This window comes from Rosa chinensis, chromosome 7 (assembly GCF_002994745.2).
Source record: "Rosa chinensis cultivar Old Blush chromosome 7, RchiOBHm-V2, whole genome shotgun sequence".
Taxonomy (NCBI): Eukaryota; Viridiplantae; Streptophyta; class Magnoliopsida; order Rosales; family Rosaceae; genus Rosa; species Rosa chinensis.
In genome coordinates, this window is record NC_037094.1 from 14,818,845 (window position 1) to 14,835,923 (window position 17,079).

General features: G+C 37.0%; 1 protein-coding gene and 2 long non-coding RNA genes across 4 annotated transcripts; 1 reads left to right on the top strand and 2 right to left on the bottom strand.

Moving 5' to 3' along the window:
- Positions 1 to 3,169: 3,169 nt before the first annotated feature.
- On the top strand, positions 3,170 to 4,096 carry LOC121050317. The gene is made up of 2 exons (XR_005802666.1): positions 3,170 to 3,349; positions 4,040 to 4,096. It is a non-coding gene; the product is annotated as an uncharacterized LOC121050317 (long non-coding RNA).
- A 108-nt stretch (positions 4,097 to 4,204) lies between these two features.
- On the bottom strand, positions 4,205 to 5,864 carry LOC112175359. Its single transcript, XM_024313031.2, has 6 exons — positions 5,423 to 5,864; positions 5,211 to 5,328; positions 5,055 to 5,136; positions 4,918 to 4,969; positions 4,780 to 4,834; positions 4,205 to 4,690 (listed from the first exon to the last, which is right to left on the bottom strand). The coding sequence occupies exons 1-6, from the start codon at positions 5,801 to 5,803 to the stop codon at positions 4,524 to 4,526; spliced, it is 855 nt and encodes a 284-aa protein (XP_024168799.1). The 5' UTR covers positions 5,804 to 5,864; the 3' UTR covers positions 4,205 to 4,523.
- A 3,024-nt stretch (positions 5,865 to 8,888) lies between these two features.
- LOC112179951 lies at positions 8,889 to 11,538 on the bottom strand. 2 transcript variants are annotated; one of them, XR_005803050.1, is made up of 3 exons: positions 11,318 to 11,538; positions 9,463 to 11,169; positions 8,889 to 9,303 (listed from the first exon to the last, which is right to left on the bottom strand). It is a non-coding gene; the product is annotated as an uncharacterized LOC112179951 (long non-coding RNA). The 2 variants fall into 2 exon arrangements; XR_002927980.2 differs by having other exon boundaries at positions 9,463 to 11,538.
- Positions 11,539 to 17,079: the final 5,541 nt, after the last annotated feature.

Below are 17,079 nucleotides of genomic sequence, written 5' to 3' on the forward strand. Positions count from 1 at the left end.
TTGATTCATTGTAGAAATTTCATCTGATAGTGAGGGAAGAACAAATGGAAAAAGAAGAGAGAGAAAGGGAAGGTAAAGAAGAACATCGAAGTAAAACACAGAGAGGAAGGAAACAAAGTAGTTGTGAAGGTAAGGAGAAATGATAGACCATTGGATTTGATATGAGCGATGTGTCTTCATCTGCTGCAAAGCTCAGGAGGCTCAGGCAAAAACATAGCTCAGGAGAGGATCCTCTCCCAAACCTAAATGCTCATCAATAATGCTACCAAACTGGTTTGGGCAATTTAAGAAGCCAAATCTCTATCTGTACTTGATATTGATTGGGTTGGCATTAGTACACAAACCAAATGTGTGTACTTGTTCTATACTTCCCACTCTGCCCCCTGAGGGCACGAACCTAAAGTTCTAAACACATGACAAGGTTGTGATAGAAAACTAGCCATTGATCAAAACAGTTTATATGATTGCTCCAATAGTTCGGTTGTAGGATAATGTATTTGAACATAATGTTCAATTCATGAGTACTTTTAGTTTTGTTACATTGGAGGGGAATTGAACCTGATTTAACATAATTCTAATTCAATTATCAAGCCCTCCTCATTTGGGCTAACCCTACGAGCTAATTCATTGGTACTTTAATGCAAAGTATTAGAATTTAGCAATTTAAGTGAAAAGTATTCATTGGTACGTTATTCTAGCTTAGTTTAGACTTACTGTTTCAGCGAGCGTCCCTTTAGACTTTAATGAGTTTAGTTGTGGCTTAGATAGGTTATCCGGTTTGTCCTGAATTTTCTTATGTAAGTTATGTTAGACTCTGGCATGTTTTCATGGCTAGATTACTAATGAAATCAATCCTATTCGAAAAGTATTAATAGAAAGATATTGACATTTTCTTATAATCAAGACTTTTAGTATTAGTGATGAGAATCAATACTTTTAGAATAGGGTGGTGCTATTCACACACCTTTTTTCTCTATTCACATACCCCTTTTAATTTTCTATTACTTTAATTCAATTTTTTTTTATAAATTACCATAACTACCCTCCATTGTAAATATGTTTCTTTTTCTTTTTTCTTTTTTTCTATTTGGCAATTCAATCATGAATCAAACATGCTTATAAAATACATCAATTTTTTTAACCTATAAATGAAGGAAAAATAATACGTTTATTAAGTGGAATGACTTTTATTATTAGACAAAAAATATGCTTCCCAGGTCTTCACCCAACTGAATCCAAATTGTAAAGTTTGTCCTCATACTTTGCAAAGTACGAAACTCAATGCTTGTTTGTTTATGTCTCTTAATCCATGTGTATCATCCTCAAATAAAAAAAATATATATAGAATCAACGTATTATCCACTTCAGCGGTTCAGCCACAAGCTTCCACACTGCAGCTGATGATGTACACAAAATTTGGAGATGCTCTACATAAAATTGAATGCAATGAGTTGCAATCTTCGTGAGGGGACAAAATTATGTTATACTAAAATAATATAGTAGGGCTGGGCACGGGCCGGGACGGGCCGGTTACTGACTGATACCGAACCCGATACCGAAAATATTATTCGGGATGGGACGGGTTGGGATTACGGTTTTTCAAAGTTGGTACCGAAGGTACCGAAACCGATTGGGATCGGGTCGGGCCCGGGCCCAATTCGGGATACCCGACTCTTTTTTTTCCCCGACACTTCAGTATCCAAATTCTAAAATTTCCAGATTTCAATCATTCAAGATGCAGCTGCAGAGATGACATATGAAAATATCTATATTGCGTGACACTAATTTCAAGTGTAGACGACATTGAAACATAAGAAACCAAGTAGATTAAGTTCTAAGAGATCATCTTCCAAGTGAATTAAGGGAAAAAAAAAGTGTTTCTGTGACCAGAACAAAAAAAATAAAGAAGTGTTTCTTCCATATCAAAATCAAAATACAACTCAAATATCAATTTTTACACATCCAGATCTCAACTTTTACAAACCTAGATCTCAAGAAAAGAAGAAAATAAAATTAACCTCAGATACCACTTCTTCCATAGAACATGCACAAATTGACAAAACCCAGATCTTAAAAAAGATAATCAAAATCGATAGGAACAGATCTGGAAGGCATTCCTTGTGGGTGGTGCGACGATTGTGGTGCCCCCGAGCCCCGAGGATGACTGAAGATGGTTGTGGGCCGAGGATGCCGGAGTGCAGTGGTGTAGTGGTGATGTCTTTGAAAAATAGAGGCTGAACAAAGGTTGAGGAAAGAAGGGCTGAATAAAGGGTGAGGGAGAGAGAGCCAGAGAGGGGTGAAAACGGAAGAGGAGAGAGAGGGAGAAGAAAGAAAAGAAACTGCGGTGGGGAGAGAGGGCCGAGAGAGGTGAAGACCAGGGGGAAGAGAGAGGGAGAAGAAAGAAAAGAAACTGACAGGGAGGAATAAAGTAATAAAGGGTGAGGGAGAGATGGAGACAAGACCAAGACAGAAAAGAAAGTCGGAGTGAAGATAATATAAATTATACATATTATATATATATATATATATATAAATCGGTACGGGACGGGCCCAAACGGGATAAGAAAATAAGAACCGAAACCCGTCCCGTTTTTTCGGGACGGGACGGGACGGGCCTAAACAGTGAATTTTAGATTTTGATACCGGCCCGTTTCATCAATTTTCGGGACGGTTTCGGGACGGGATCGGGTCTTCGGTTTTGGATGCCCAGCCCTATAATATAGTAGAACAAATCATGTTTATAATCATAAGTCCATCATTATTACGCTGTTGTAAAGTTCTATAGTTGCTCAAGGATTCAAATACACCAAATAATTTTAATTAGAATCTTATCAGGAATAATGGGTTCAAAGGGGCTCAAATGATCACTGAACTCACTTTTTTTTTCATGTCTCCATTGCAACGCATGCTACTAGTAGACTAGTGTCTCTGTGGTGGTTATTTTGCGGGGGGAAACTTTAGCAAATGGCTAAAGTTAATAAATTCAAATCAATTTATTACATAATTGAATTTTGGATTTAAAAAAAGAATAGAATTATGGATTTGTCTTTCTTGGCCCAATATGGAATTGTAGATCTTTTTTGGAATGTAACCAGCCTTTTGTTTTTCTTTCTTGGCCCAATATGCCCTTATTTACACGCGTCGACGTTTGAGCGGTGAGTCTTATTAGTGTACACGCGTCGGATCTTAAGCAAAAGTCCAAGAATATAGCCGCAAAAGCTTCCCTCCGAAGCATGAAACTTCCTGAAGCCTCATCTTTGGCCTCCTTCACATCCTCTTCTCTACTTTCTTCTTCTTCTTCGCTTCGTTTGTTTGTTGCATATGAGTATCTGACCAAGCACCGCATCAGGTAATCTTTATCTATCTGCCTAATTATATCTCAGTATCTCTTAGTTGTGGCATGCACAACTAGTTCTGGGTTTCACTGGTTTAAGTCCTCTATAACCGTTCTTGGACTCGGGTACTGAAACTAGTAGTTTAGTTGGATTTGGTTTTTTATGATCTCAGACTTTCAGTTTGGACTTGTTGCGGTTTCTGTTGGAAATTTTACTGCTTTCTTTTGGTTTGCACTTTGCACTCGAAAAAAATGGAAGGCCTTCTCTGTACGGAACGTGTTTGATTGTTAGGCTTTTGTTTATTGGAATATGCTGTCAAATTATTAAGCCTTGTAGGGTTTTGTAACACCAAAGAGGAGATATTTGGGAATATTGAAGCTTTTTTCATTGATGGTTTAGAGAATTTAAGATATAAGTTTCAAAGAATAGACCTAATGGTATGTTTCTCTGCGATCATGTCGATTAGCAGTGATTGTAAAGCGTGGTTCATATTCAAAGTCCAGCAGTAAAGCATTATCCTGGCCTTAATTTTCTGTTTCGCTTTGTTCCATTTGTTTTGAACTTTTAATATGGGGTTGGTACCGAAATGTGTTGTGTTGTGGTCTTACATGCTTATGATGTGAACTTGTGAAGTATTACTAGACTAGGTGAGGAACTCGACATGCCTCGCTGCATTATGAATGATTGATGGTTGTTGATTTCAGTTTGCTCCAGGAATTGTTTGCTTTGTTAGTTTCAACTACTGGATTGTGAAGAATAGACAAAATAGAGCTAATATGCGTGGAGTAGCTGCATTATCGCCTGTTAAGAACAGATTCAAACAGATCCACCCCATCAAAGGGTCATGGGGTAAGATATATCCCCTTTCTGGTTCCATTTATGTCATCATTGTATTGTATGACACTTGAGGACTTCTTTATCTGACTACTATAAGTTACTGTTATTAGGTACTGTGGTCACTTCGACATCAAACAAACAAGGGAACAGCAATTATGGGGAAGCAGGGCTTGTTACAAAAGAGAAAACTGATCCAATTGTCGTCTTCAGTAGGCCTCCGCCCCTTCCACCTGTTATTGGACCGCTGCTTGTTCTCTCATTGTTAGAAGCCTCGTGGAGTCGCAACAACGATGATGACTGACAAGTGATCTCCTTAATGGAATTGCTTGACTGTAGGGCAAAACAAGTTCTCTACTTGAAAAACATGTTTGAAATGTAAAGAAAAATGTTGTATACATAGCTGAGCAATCGAATTGCGATGTTCCAAAGCCCTATGTAGCCTTCTATAATTGGTGCAAACATCATTTTGTATATCCTCCATATGCATTGGAAAACAATATGAGGACTTTTTAGGAACCCTGCAGGAGACGTATCGATGGTATGTCATGATAAATCTGTGATGTAATTAATAATTGAGGTCTGAGGTTTTGTTTAAAACTTCACTTACATTCAGTAGCTCTTGGGAAACCATCAAATAGAGACGTCACTGCCTTCAAAAGACTCTGAGATGCCCATCAGCAAAATCATACATCAATAAAAGCTTGGTGAAAGTCGAAACTGTTAAGATCGTTGTTGAAAGAGTTACCAGTACTAGGTGTCCTGGTTTGATCGGTGATTCAATAACAATCTGTGCTTTCCTGCAGACATTTAGAACCAGTTAAGAGCTGGATTTGTTCATCTTAAATCAAGTTAGAGGTCAAGATGCTGAATTTATTTGTGTACTTGATAATTAGTTTTTCTCCTTCTTTTGAGTATTCAAAGAAGCTGCAGCCTCTGGTGAATGGGATCTGTTTGTTTTTCCATTCTGCGTACGAAATATAAATCAACTTAGGAAATAGTTAAGGATTCACAAAATAAATGGTTCAGAATCATATCTACCCATGTGCCAGTTTGCTGCTGCTGTAAGCTGATCACCTCCTTCGCACACATGTTGTATGCTGAACTTTATATTATTGCCCATGGCTGCAGTTAGCTCTTCAAAGAAGTTCATTATTACCTGCATAGAATGCAGATTAATTAGGCTTTGTTAGTAGCAAGGAAATCAGCGACTTTATTGTTGTTGAGAAGAGTATAGGCTAGATGATGATGACCTTTTTGCCTTGTAATGGTGTGCTAAAGGAGCATTCCTCTATGCAACACTCACTTGAGATGTAGTGACCTAGTTGCTTCAAGTTTTTCTCATTGATGCATTTGTAGAAGTCATTGATCATGTCGGATGGGGAGAGCGATCCCGAAGAAAAAGTTGAAATTGTTCTTGCAGCCATGATAGGAAAGAGCCCGCTGATGTTGGAGAGGTTTTTTTCTGCCTTCCTTTTGACATAGATGCCATGCGGCTTTGCGTCAGCTCTGTTCTGCCGAACAAACTTGCATGTCCTTTTGATCGTTAAGGAACCAATGGCCGGTCCGGCCATAGGTTTGGAGCACATTCTCTGACTCGGTGCAATGCTGGAGAGATTGACAACGGCAGCCATTGCCTTGCGACAAGTTTGAAACAAAGGGAGATTGAGACGGTGCTAGTTTTGGTATTGAAGCAAACACTCATGTAGAATGAAGACTTCATACAAGCTAGGCACGAATGTGAAGGAACAGAGGAAAGAATAATGGGCCATTCCAGCATTTTCCTTAACCAAGGAAAGAATCTCCACCCAGCTGGTTTTTGTTAAATTTGCTTTGTCATATTAATTTGTGCCTTGCTATGAAATCAAAGGATCAGAAGTCCAGTTAAACCTGAAAATTTCTTCGTACGTATCAGGCGTCAATATCTTTTTGCTAAAATCTTTTTCTCTCGTCCTTGTAGGGTTTGTCAGTCTTTGCCAACTATGTCACTACCTGATTTTTGCATCTCGGGGTTTTCAGGGACACCAACACGGCAACACCAACCTGTGACTTCTCATTTAGGCAGAGCAGTTTTGAATCAGTTTTGAAGTGTACTCTTCTTGTATAAAGTACAGCGACTCCTATGTATCAATGCATTCCTTTTCACGAGTGGGAATACTATCTGCACATCTTTTGCCTGTTGAATTGATCGTGAGTCTTTATACCTTTCCTTATAGGAAACTTTTCCCGATGAACAATCTCTCGGAATAGTGTCGTTGTGAACAACAAAATTGTGTTGGTAATGTGCTAGTCTTTATATTTTTTCCGACAACGATGAACATATTAGGTTTTGAACGACGATATGTTTGTTGAGTTAGCTGTGACATTTTCAGTTTATTTTTCTAGGTTTTGAACGACAATATGTAATATTTTTTGTTTTCTAAAGAAATTGGTTGTCAATCCATTAATAGAAAATGTGGTTAACAATACACAATTACTACGTCTCGGGGGCACGATCTATTTGCATCACTGCTCAGGAATCCCTAGGGCATCTCACATAAAGCTCAGGAAAGATGATATGTTTATTGGGTTAACTGCAACATTTTTAGTTTATTTTTCTCATGGAGGTTTTAAACGAAATTTTGTCCTCATAATTGTAATCCTTTAATTTTATATTATTTGTTTGTGGTTTCAATGACGAAATTTTCTTCACGAGTGTGTGAATCTTTTTATTTATGAGAGACTATATCCGACCGGTTGGTGAATTCTTTATTTTTTATTTTTTTTTCATGTGAGACCTTTGCTGACGAGTAGTTTGTCGACATCCAAAGACAGATATGGATGTGGGAAGTTTACTCACATAGGTAGGCCTTAAAATCACCTCAGTAAATAAGCAACATGATGTCATGGACATTGGCTAAACAACCTCAATATACAATACATATCACAATTTAGCAACTTCTGTAAAACAGTGGATCAATACCATTTTCCATCCTAGCCTAAGTTTCATATGCCTCTCTTCTTTGAATTTGGCCTTGGGAATCAATCTACTAGACCATGTGATTCATCATCAAATATACAAATAATAGATCAAGAACAAGGCTTCACCAGTTGGTAGCAGCATGGCCATTTGATATTACCAAGGAGGCTCCCTGAAAACAAGGCCACCATATAAATATATAACTGGATTATGTTCTGCTCCCTCTTATCCTCACAGCTTGCAATAAGCTACTATATCTATTAACATTGACTATTATAATAACCAATCACTAATTCCTTACAACTGCCTAAGTATGTAGGAGGTATCCGAAATTACGGATGTACTCTCCTAGTTCCTCTCTGCCAAACCACCAAAGAAAACCAGGACCAGCCGCAATCCGGTGGAGTGCTGCTAGATAATCCACACGTGTTCAATGTAAGACAAAATGAAACCAATCATTTGCATTAAACAATGGTAATCATATAGTGAATCGATCAGTCACCAAATCATACACAAATTCAACTTGTCTCAAGTTGAGCTGAAAGGAATCTTGGACAGCCACTCAGCCAGACAAACAAGCTGGCATGCCTCCTAACCTACACCGGTATAGAAAGATGGTTCCTAGCTTCCTATGATCTTTGTAGATGAGCTGGGGATCGCTATATAAACTCGCCACCATTGCCATTATATCCACAACTCTCAAACAAGAAAGACCTATAGCAACAAAAAAGAAAAGGTTGAAATTAACAGTCGGTTGCAAAATGAATAACAAGATATCTGATGTTCCTGCAGCGGAAATCGCCACCAAAAGCTTCAGAAGCAGATCAAAGCCTCTTCCAAAAAGGGGCCAGATAAAATCAAGAATAGCTGCAAATGCTGTTCACTCCATAGTCTCTGCACTATCCAAAGCCTCTTCAGATCGCAGGAATTCCAGCAGAAAATGTATCTCCAGTCAGACCTAGAACAGTAGAATTATAGATTCATATCATAATATGCAATGAATGATCAGTCCTTTTTAATGTATTTAGCTCTTCTTCTATTATTTTGTTTTCCTCTTCTAATCATGCTCAATTGGTAGTTTCTAATCACTTATAGCAGCTTATTATGGGGTGAAAAAAAAGAAAAGAAAAAAAAAAGAATGAGGGCTAAAGAACATCAGCAATAAAATAGCAAGAAGATGGCTAAACCTGGTTTTCATGAGTCATAGATAGTTTAAGATTAACCAACATTTGAACATATAGTATGCCACATGCCTTTCAGATGCTACAGTTGTAGCTTTAAACACTTGCAAGGTCACTAAATTAGCCCACATAACTGGTGAACACATGGAAAAATATCTTGGAAGCAGATTAATGATTATTTCCGACGTCCATGAGAAAAATAGAAAGTTGAGGCCAATGTGGAGGTAAAAAAAATTAAAAAATTAAAAACAAAGCAGAAGTGCCAAAATTTGGATATAAAAGTAAAACTTCATCACCGTATGTAACTCCAAATGCATATGCAAACTGATCAGATGGCAAGGTATAAAAGACACCATTGCTCTTTGTAGGTGATAGATCTTTAGAATGGCTGAATATGTTTTTTGTTACTCATTCTGGGGCTGTCATTGATCATAGATCGTTAAACTTGAACCACCATTTTCCAGCTTAGCTGAATATGTATTGCTTAATCTCATGATGAAGTCATCAGCAAAAAGGTACTGAAGCCATCCTCCAATTTCAAGCGAACTTGAATTAGGTTCCTTGTAAAAAAAAAATTTCCCCTTCATTTCTTTTCTCACTCACACTGCCTACTAAGTGAAGCATACAGAGCAGAGTATAAGCAGATTTGTTCCGGGCTTCAGTTCAAGAAGCTTCCTTGCTACACCCCAGGTCACTGTTCTTATGGAACAATCTTCCATGAGCATCAACGGATATTTGATCAATGATCATTCTTGCTTTGCTGTAGGAGTAAAAATCGACAGAAGTAAACCACACGGGCACAGTGTTCCACATGTGGCATTCTCTCAAGAAGCTAACATTGAGTTTCAAGTAAAAGCTTCTTTGACAAGATATGCGTGGCAACACGAAATGAGAAATGCAAGAAAGTTATCTGATCTGGACAATATATAAATAATAGAACTGACTTCACCTGTTGGCAGCAGCATGGCCAGTTGACATAACCAAGGAGGTTTTCCTGAAAGCAAGGACATTATGTATTAGAAGATATACAAATGATATTTTTTCTGCTCCCTATTACCTTCACAATTTGCATTTTAGCTAATAAAAATGGTAAAAGCATTTGTTAACACTGATAAACTAAACATCACAATTTTTGTCTGTCATCCCCCCCTACCTGTCAGCCAATCCACAACAGAAACCAGGGACCAGCCACAATCCACGGAGTGCTCCTAGATATCCTGTACGTGTTCATGATCAGACAAGCTCAAATAAATCATTTGAATTAAACTGTGGATCATGTTTTAAATCAATCAGCCACCAATATCATCAGACAAATTCAATTTGTCTCAAATTGAGCTGAAAGGAATCTTGTACAGCTAGACAAGCAAGCTGGCACACCCCATCCCTAACAGGCACCAGTTGAAAATATTGTTTCTTGCTTCCTCTCATCTTTGTGGTTGAGCTCGGGTTTTCTACATAAACCCCCAACCATTACCATTATCTTCACATCTCTCAAACAAGAAGACTCACAAGCAAGAGAAAACGGTTGAAATTAACGATTCAGGTTGCAAAATGAACAGAAAAATCTCCGATGTCCCTGCTGCGGAAATCTTCACCAAAAGTTTCAGAAGCAAATCAAGGCCTCTTCCGAAGAGGGGACAGCTAAAATCCAGAATAGCTGCAAATGCTCTGCATTCCATTGTCTCTGTGCTATCCAAAGCCTCTTCAGATCGTAAACATCCTAGCAGGAGAACCTATTTTGAGTGAGAGCGAGAGCATTAGAAATTATAGATTCATATCATAATACGCAATGTATGATCAGTACGGTACTTCTTAATATATCTAGCTCTTCCTTTATCCTTTTGTTTTCTTCTTCTATTTATACTCAGTTCATAGTTTCTAAGCAAATATAGAAGCTTGTTATGGTGAAAGAAAAACAAAGAACAAGGCTATAGAACATCAACAAGAAAATGGCTAAAGCTGGTTTACATGACTGTCACAGATAATTCAAGAGCAACGAACATACTAACATGTTAGGCTTGTGCCAAATGTCTAGCAGATGCTACAGTCATAGCTTTAAAGGCCACAATGTTAGCCCAGGAAACGATACTCTTAAATGCTACTGTTGATTTGTTGAACTCATGGAAAATAATCTTGGTTTGCAGATTCAAAATTACTCATGGCATCCATGACAAGAAATACAAAATTGTGACACCAATATAATGCATGTGTATATAGTGGGAGGGAAGAAAAAAGAATAACAAATATGTGCATACATTTGAAATTTGGATATAATAGTAAAACGTCATCAGTGTCCAACACCAAAAGCAATACCATATACGAGTATACAACTAGACTTAAAATCTGATTCAGATCGAACAACTAAGACTTCAATATCTGAAAATCCAACCTGAACAGATGTTAAGTGCTGCAGCCAATGTTTCCTATAAGTAGAAAGAAACGATGCGATATGTTTTTATTGGCTCATGTAGGTCATAGATCATTAAACTTGAACCATCATTTTCCAACATTAGTGTCAGTGACATTTTCTGATACTTATTAGCTGATATAAATTTCTCAACTCCTTAACGTAATAAGTCATCAGCAGATAAGTACGGAAGCCAACTATAACGAGGTACCATATAAACTTTTATTTCCCTTCATTTCATTTCTCACTCACACCACATGCTAGGTGAAGCATAGAAAGCAGAATATATGCGGATTCCTTTGCGGGATCCAGTCCAAGAAGCTCTGCTGTAATTCTGCCCAGGTCAATGTTCTTATGGATGTCGCCGGCTATGGAGAATCTTCCATGAGCATCAGGGACAATGGATATTTGATCAATGGTTCTCCTTGCTTTGTTCTAGGAGTGAAAATCGACCTAGGTAACCCATACATTGCATTTAAGTAACTAAAAGCTTCTTTGACAAGATCTCCATGAAGTAAGAAATGCAATATAATATAAGTTTTCTGATCTGGTTTTATTTCAAATTTAGACATCAACAAATATACAAATACTAAATCCTTACCATTTTCGCCAGTCCTCCTCTCCTACCTGTCAGCCAATCCACACAGAAACCCAGGGACCAGCCACAATCCACTGGAGAGCTCCTAGATAACCCGTACGTGTTCATGACCAGACAAGCTCAAACTATGCATCATATTTTAAATCAATTAGCCACCATAATCATCAGACAAATTCAATTTGTCTCAAGTTGAGCTGAAAGGAATCTTGTACAGCTAGACAAGCAAGCTGGCATGCCCCCCCCCCCCCCCCCCCCCCCAACACACACCAGTTGAAAAGATTTTTTCTAGCCTTCTCTGAATCTTCATGGATCACATTCACCCCAATCCCCTGATAACTCATTCAGCTTCAACTGCTATATAAACTCCCAACCAATACCACTATGTCCAGATCTATCAAACAAAAAGACAGCAAGAAAATAAGTTTGAAATTGACTGAGGTTGCAAAATGAATAGCAAGGTCTCTGATGTTCAAGCTGCTGAAAGCTTCAGAAGCAGAAGGCCTCTTCCAAAGAGGGGGCAAATAAAATCAAGAATAGCTGCAAATGCTTTTCATTCCATAGTGTCTGTGCTATCCAAAGCCTCTTCAGACCGCAAACATCCCAGCAGAAAACCCATTTGAGTGAGAGCTAGAGCGTTAGAAATTATATATTCATATCTTATTGGCAATGTATGATAGATATCTTCTTAATGTATTTGGCTCATTTTCTCTCATTTTATTTCTCAGTGTCTATAAAGATATAGCAGCTAACCGGAGAAACAAAGAAAGAAAAAAACAATAAAAAATAAAATGGCAAGGATTCAAGAGGAGCCAATATTTAAACAATATGTTAAGTTCCCAATTCCAGCAAGATACTTGGTTATAGCTAGAAACACTTGAAGATATGTTAGCAAAGCAAATTATACTAGTTTGATAGTTGATTATCCTCATAAATTTTCGAACCCTGGAAAATAGATTCGAACATTTAGCTTATCCACAATGAAAAAGTTGATGGGGATATGTATATGGGAAGTATAAACATAACAGGAAAAAATAAATAAATAAATAAATACAAAAGTCCTTTGGATTAATAAACATTCCTATCATTATCTAATACTAAATGCAAAAGCAGATTATGACCGCACAAGGCGATGTCAAACCCAACCTGATCAGATGACAAGTATTGCAAAAAGTGGTTCCGTATGTCGAAACCAAGCTGCAACTTCTCTCAGTATCATCTTGCAAGAAAAAATATGCAGGTCAGTAATTTCATCGAACACTTTATCTGCAACCCACTTATTCCCACACCTAGACTACTTATCCATAACTGAATTACTCAAATGAACTGAACACCCACATAAAGACCCAACCTTTACACCGACCCATGAACCAGTTTCCCCTGCTTCTCACCAAGCACAGCTGGCAAGCCAAACCCAGTCAACTCCGAGCCCAAACCGATCAGATAGTTTAAAAACGGGTTCGGGTCGCCGGAATCGGGCCAACCCGGAAATAAGGGCGTTGTACGACACAGTATCTGTGTATGCGGTGTCGTTGAGGAACTGAGTGGAGGTGTTAAGGGTCTGATAGGGTGATCTGTGAGCTTCTCTTCCTTCATGGTTTTGCTGAACCTGAACCTGAATGGCTAATGCTTTCGCGGCAAAATTCAGTTGAAAAGGTCGTTAGTTCGTTACTACTCAGCTCCGGGCTGGGCTTGGGAGTTGGGATATAACGAGAACAACCTAGGGCCCAAAAAGAGAGAGATTTGAATTTTGAGAAATAAATGTGTCCGATGATTCCGTCGTACTTATATCTAATGTTCTATTTCAATTAATGTCTTATATTACCGAGAGATTATTCAGAGCACCGCCGTACACTTGCATCAACATAAATGAATGGTTAGATTGCATTAAATACACATTTTGTTTATTAAAAATAAAGTTAATAATAAATATCAAAGGTTGAGATTATTTTATAAGGGTTTGGTCACTTACACCGTCGGTGCATAAAATAATTTACATCTATTACCATGCAATTTCTACTTCATGGGAAAAAAATGGATGCAGACTCATTGAACAAAATGTTGTTTGATATGTGATCTATAAAGTAAGTGAAACTAAACGTTATTGATGCATTATTTTTCAAATGCATCACTAAACAACAGTTATTTATCGAGAGATGATAATTAGTAACTAATGCGAAGATATATGATTGGATTATTAATATATGATTCTCACATTCACATAAATTTGTTCACATGTCTTTTTGGCAACAGTGTATTTCAGATCAAAATCTAGCTACAACTCAAAATTGAGGTCTATGCCATGAAGATTGAAGAATCCAGGAGAATATATGCATAGTTGAACAACAAAAGTATGTCAAAACAGGTGGCAATATATGTCGGTGATAATAGGATGAGCGGTGAGAAATGCGGAGTCAATATTAATCCTTCTTTACTGCCTCTGTCTCCTTAAGTGGGGAACTAGAGGACATTAATAGGAGTATGGTGGAGACTGGAGAGGTTACCAACTGCCCCCACTTTCTTTTGAAATCTCTCACCCTTCTTTCTTCCAAACCTACCAAAAGAAAACAAGAGGGGTGTTGCACATGTACTAGTCCTGTACAATTTTCAACTTTGGCATCACTATTATTGGTACTTCTTATTAGGTATGAGAACCATTAACCATGGGGCAAATGTAGGCCTCATCAAAAAGCCCGCGGATCAAGTGGGCCGATGGAGGCCCGCCGGCCCGGAGGGCTTTTAGCCCGGCCCGGCCCGTCAAAAAACCCGCAAAAGCCCGCCTTGGTGGGCCGAGGGCCGGCCCGCCTAAAGCCCACAAAAACCCGGCCCGGCCCGTAGGCCCGGCCCGCCAAAGGCCCGCTAGGCCCGGCCCGTAAAAGCCCGTAAAATATTTTATATATATATATATATATATATTTGTAGTTATGTGTGTGTGTGTTTATAAATATATATACACACACATAGATATATATATATTTGTGTGTGTTTATATATATGTATATATATATATTTATATATGTGTGTGTTTATATATAATATATATATAGAGATATATATATGTGTGTGTGTGTGTGTTTATATATATGTATATATATATATTTATATATGTGTGTGTGTTTATATATATGTATATATATATTTATATATGTACGTGTGTGTGTTTATATATAATATATATATATATAGAGATATATATATATATATATATATATATATGTGTGTGTGTGTTTGTTTATATATATAATATATATATAGAGATATATATATGTGTGTGTGTGTGTGTGTGTGGAAGTTCTTATACTTCTATTATTCTATATAGAATATGTGCATATATATATATTCTACATATCGGTAATTGGTTGACTAATTAGATCGGGTTCAAAACTATGGTGAAATTGACTAAATTTTTAACCACACGCATAATTTATTGTAATAAACTCATCCAACGGTCGGTTTTTCCATTTTCTTTGAATTGATAGGGATTGCTCTTTGGAGTGTATGATATATAAATATAGGTTTATAAGAGTAACTAAGTTTGACCTAGTTGATCGAATTCGAAACAATAACGAAATTGGCTAGATTTTATACAATCACCATAAAACATTACAATCTCTCCATCGAGCGGTTGGTTTCTCCGAATTCATTTTCTACTTCATGGTTGCTTTAGAATGAACCTAAACAATTTAAATGCAATGTATAAGTCATACAACTAAAGGAATAAAATTGGTATACACCAATGTGTTTGTAATTAAAATTAATTTTTTTATCTTATGTCCACGCACATCCATCGATGGAATATATACAAACGTGATGTGAAAAAATAAGCACGTTTCGCGGTTGCCAAGCCATCGGTCAACTAATAAAACATATAAGTGACTACGGTTGACCAATCCGATCGGATTCGAAAATATGGTGAAATTGGCTAAATTTTTTACCACACTCATAATTTATTGTAATAAACTCATCCAACGGTCGGTTTTTTCATTTTCTTTGAATTGATAGGGGTTGCTCTTTGGAGTGTATGATATATAAATATAGGTTTATAAGAGTAACTACGTTTGACCTAGTTGATCGAATTCGAAACAATAACGAAATTGGCTAGATTTTCTACAATCACCATAAAACATTACAATCTCTCCATCGAGCGGTTGGTTTCTCCGAATTCATTTTCTACTTCATGGTTGCTTTAGAATGAACCTAAACAATTTAAATGCAATGTATAAGTCATACAACTAAAGGAATAAAATTGGTATACACCAATGTGTTTGTAATTAAATTTTTTTTTTTTATCTTTTGTCCACGCACATCCATCGATGGAATATATACAAACGTGATGTGAAAAAATAAGCACGTTTCGCAGTTGCCATGCCATCGGTCAAACAATAAAACATATAAGTGACTACGGTTGACCAATCCGATCGGATTCGAAAATATGGTGAAATTGGCTAAATTTTTTACCATACTCATAATTTATTGTAATAAACCCATCCAACGGTCGGTTTTTCCATTTTCTTTGAATTGATAGGGGTTGCTCTTTGGAGTGTATGATATATAAATATAGGTTTATAAAAATTAGTGTCTTTAAAAATTTATTTATCAATAAATTAGTATCTATATATAAATATAGATTTTTTTGGGTACAATATAGTTATATAGATCTATTATCTTTGGTTGTATTTGATCATTATCCATTGAATTTCCAAAGCTTGATTAAAAAAAAAAACTTGTGTCTTTAAATATTTATTTATAAATAAAGCCCGCAAGGCCCGGCCCATAAAAGCCCGCAAGGCCAAGCCCGGCCCGGCCTGAAAAAGCCCGCAAGGCCCGCTTTATATGGACGGGCTTGGATCCTTTGATTTTTAATAAAGCCCGGCCCGGCCCGGCCCGCAATTATTTAAAAATATGGCAAGGCCCGGCCCGGCCCGGCCCGAGCCCGCTATGAATGGGCCGGGCCGGGCCCGGCCCGGCCCGTTGACGACCCCTAGGCAAATGTGCACTTTGATAATGCATCTTGGTTTTCTTTTCCCTAAGAATATGTGAACAAAATGATTACCATGTTTAATGCTGCTAATTATTTGCCTTTGAAATCTATGTTTGAACCTTATATAGTTACAAACATTCTCTTGTTAAATGATTCAACGAATTATTCTTTCGTAGTTAAAATGATGACAGTTAACTACCTATTATATTTAGTATGTCTAAATTGAAAAGTAACAATTGGGCCAAACACCATCAATCATCTACTTAAAACCTCAATGTCAATTTCAACCATAGTCTCATTGACAGAAATCCTAAATCGTTGTGCCCACGTACGCCATGCGCACTTAACCGCACTCACATTTCAAATGACATTACACGTAATATATATATATATATATAATTAATTTTAAACTATAAATTGATAGTTTGGTAACATTACATTGTTAATATGAATAAGGTAGAAAAATTGTCCTCTAACCATAAAAAGACACATTGATATTAGAGTTGCTATACAAATCCAAAATACGAAACTATTGTCCAATCTCCAAATAGTTAGTAGTTCATTCACTTATAACCCTATAAAATATCTAAGAATGAATTGTAATATAAGTAATCTAATTAAGATGGTATTAATGATTATGCTTGTAACATTCAAGTATGGTACTAAACCATTCTTACATTATGTCACCAAGACAAGTCCACTTTAGCAAAAGTAGATAATAACTTTAGACACCACTTGTCGCTTAATTATCTACCATTAAAATCAATAGTTGAAGTTATAAATGAAG

Coding starts and splice junctions, on each gene's coding strand:
- LOC112175359 (XM_024313031.2), bottom strand. CDS start 5,803: ATGGCTGCCGTTGTCAATCTCTCCAGCATTGCACCGAGTCAGAGAATG. Junction 5,137..5,210: donor AGCAGCAAACTGGCACATGG/GTAGATATGATT, acceptor TTTCGTACGCAG/AATGGAAAAACAAACAGATC. Junction 4,835..4,917: donor AACCAGGACACCTAGTACTG/GTAACTCTTTCA, acceptor TGGGCATCTCAG/AGTCTTTTGAAGGCAGTGAC.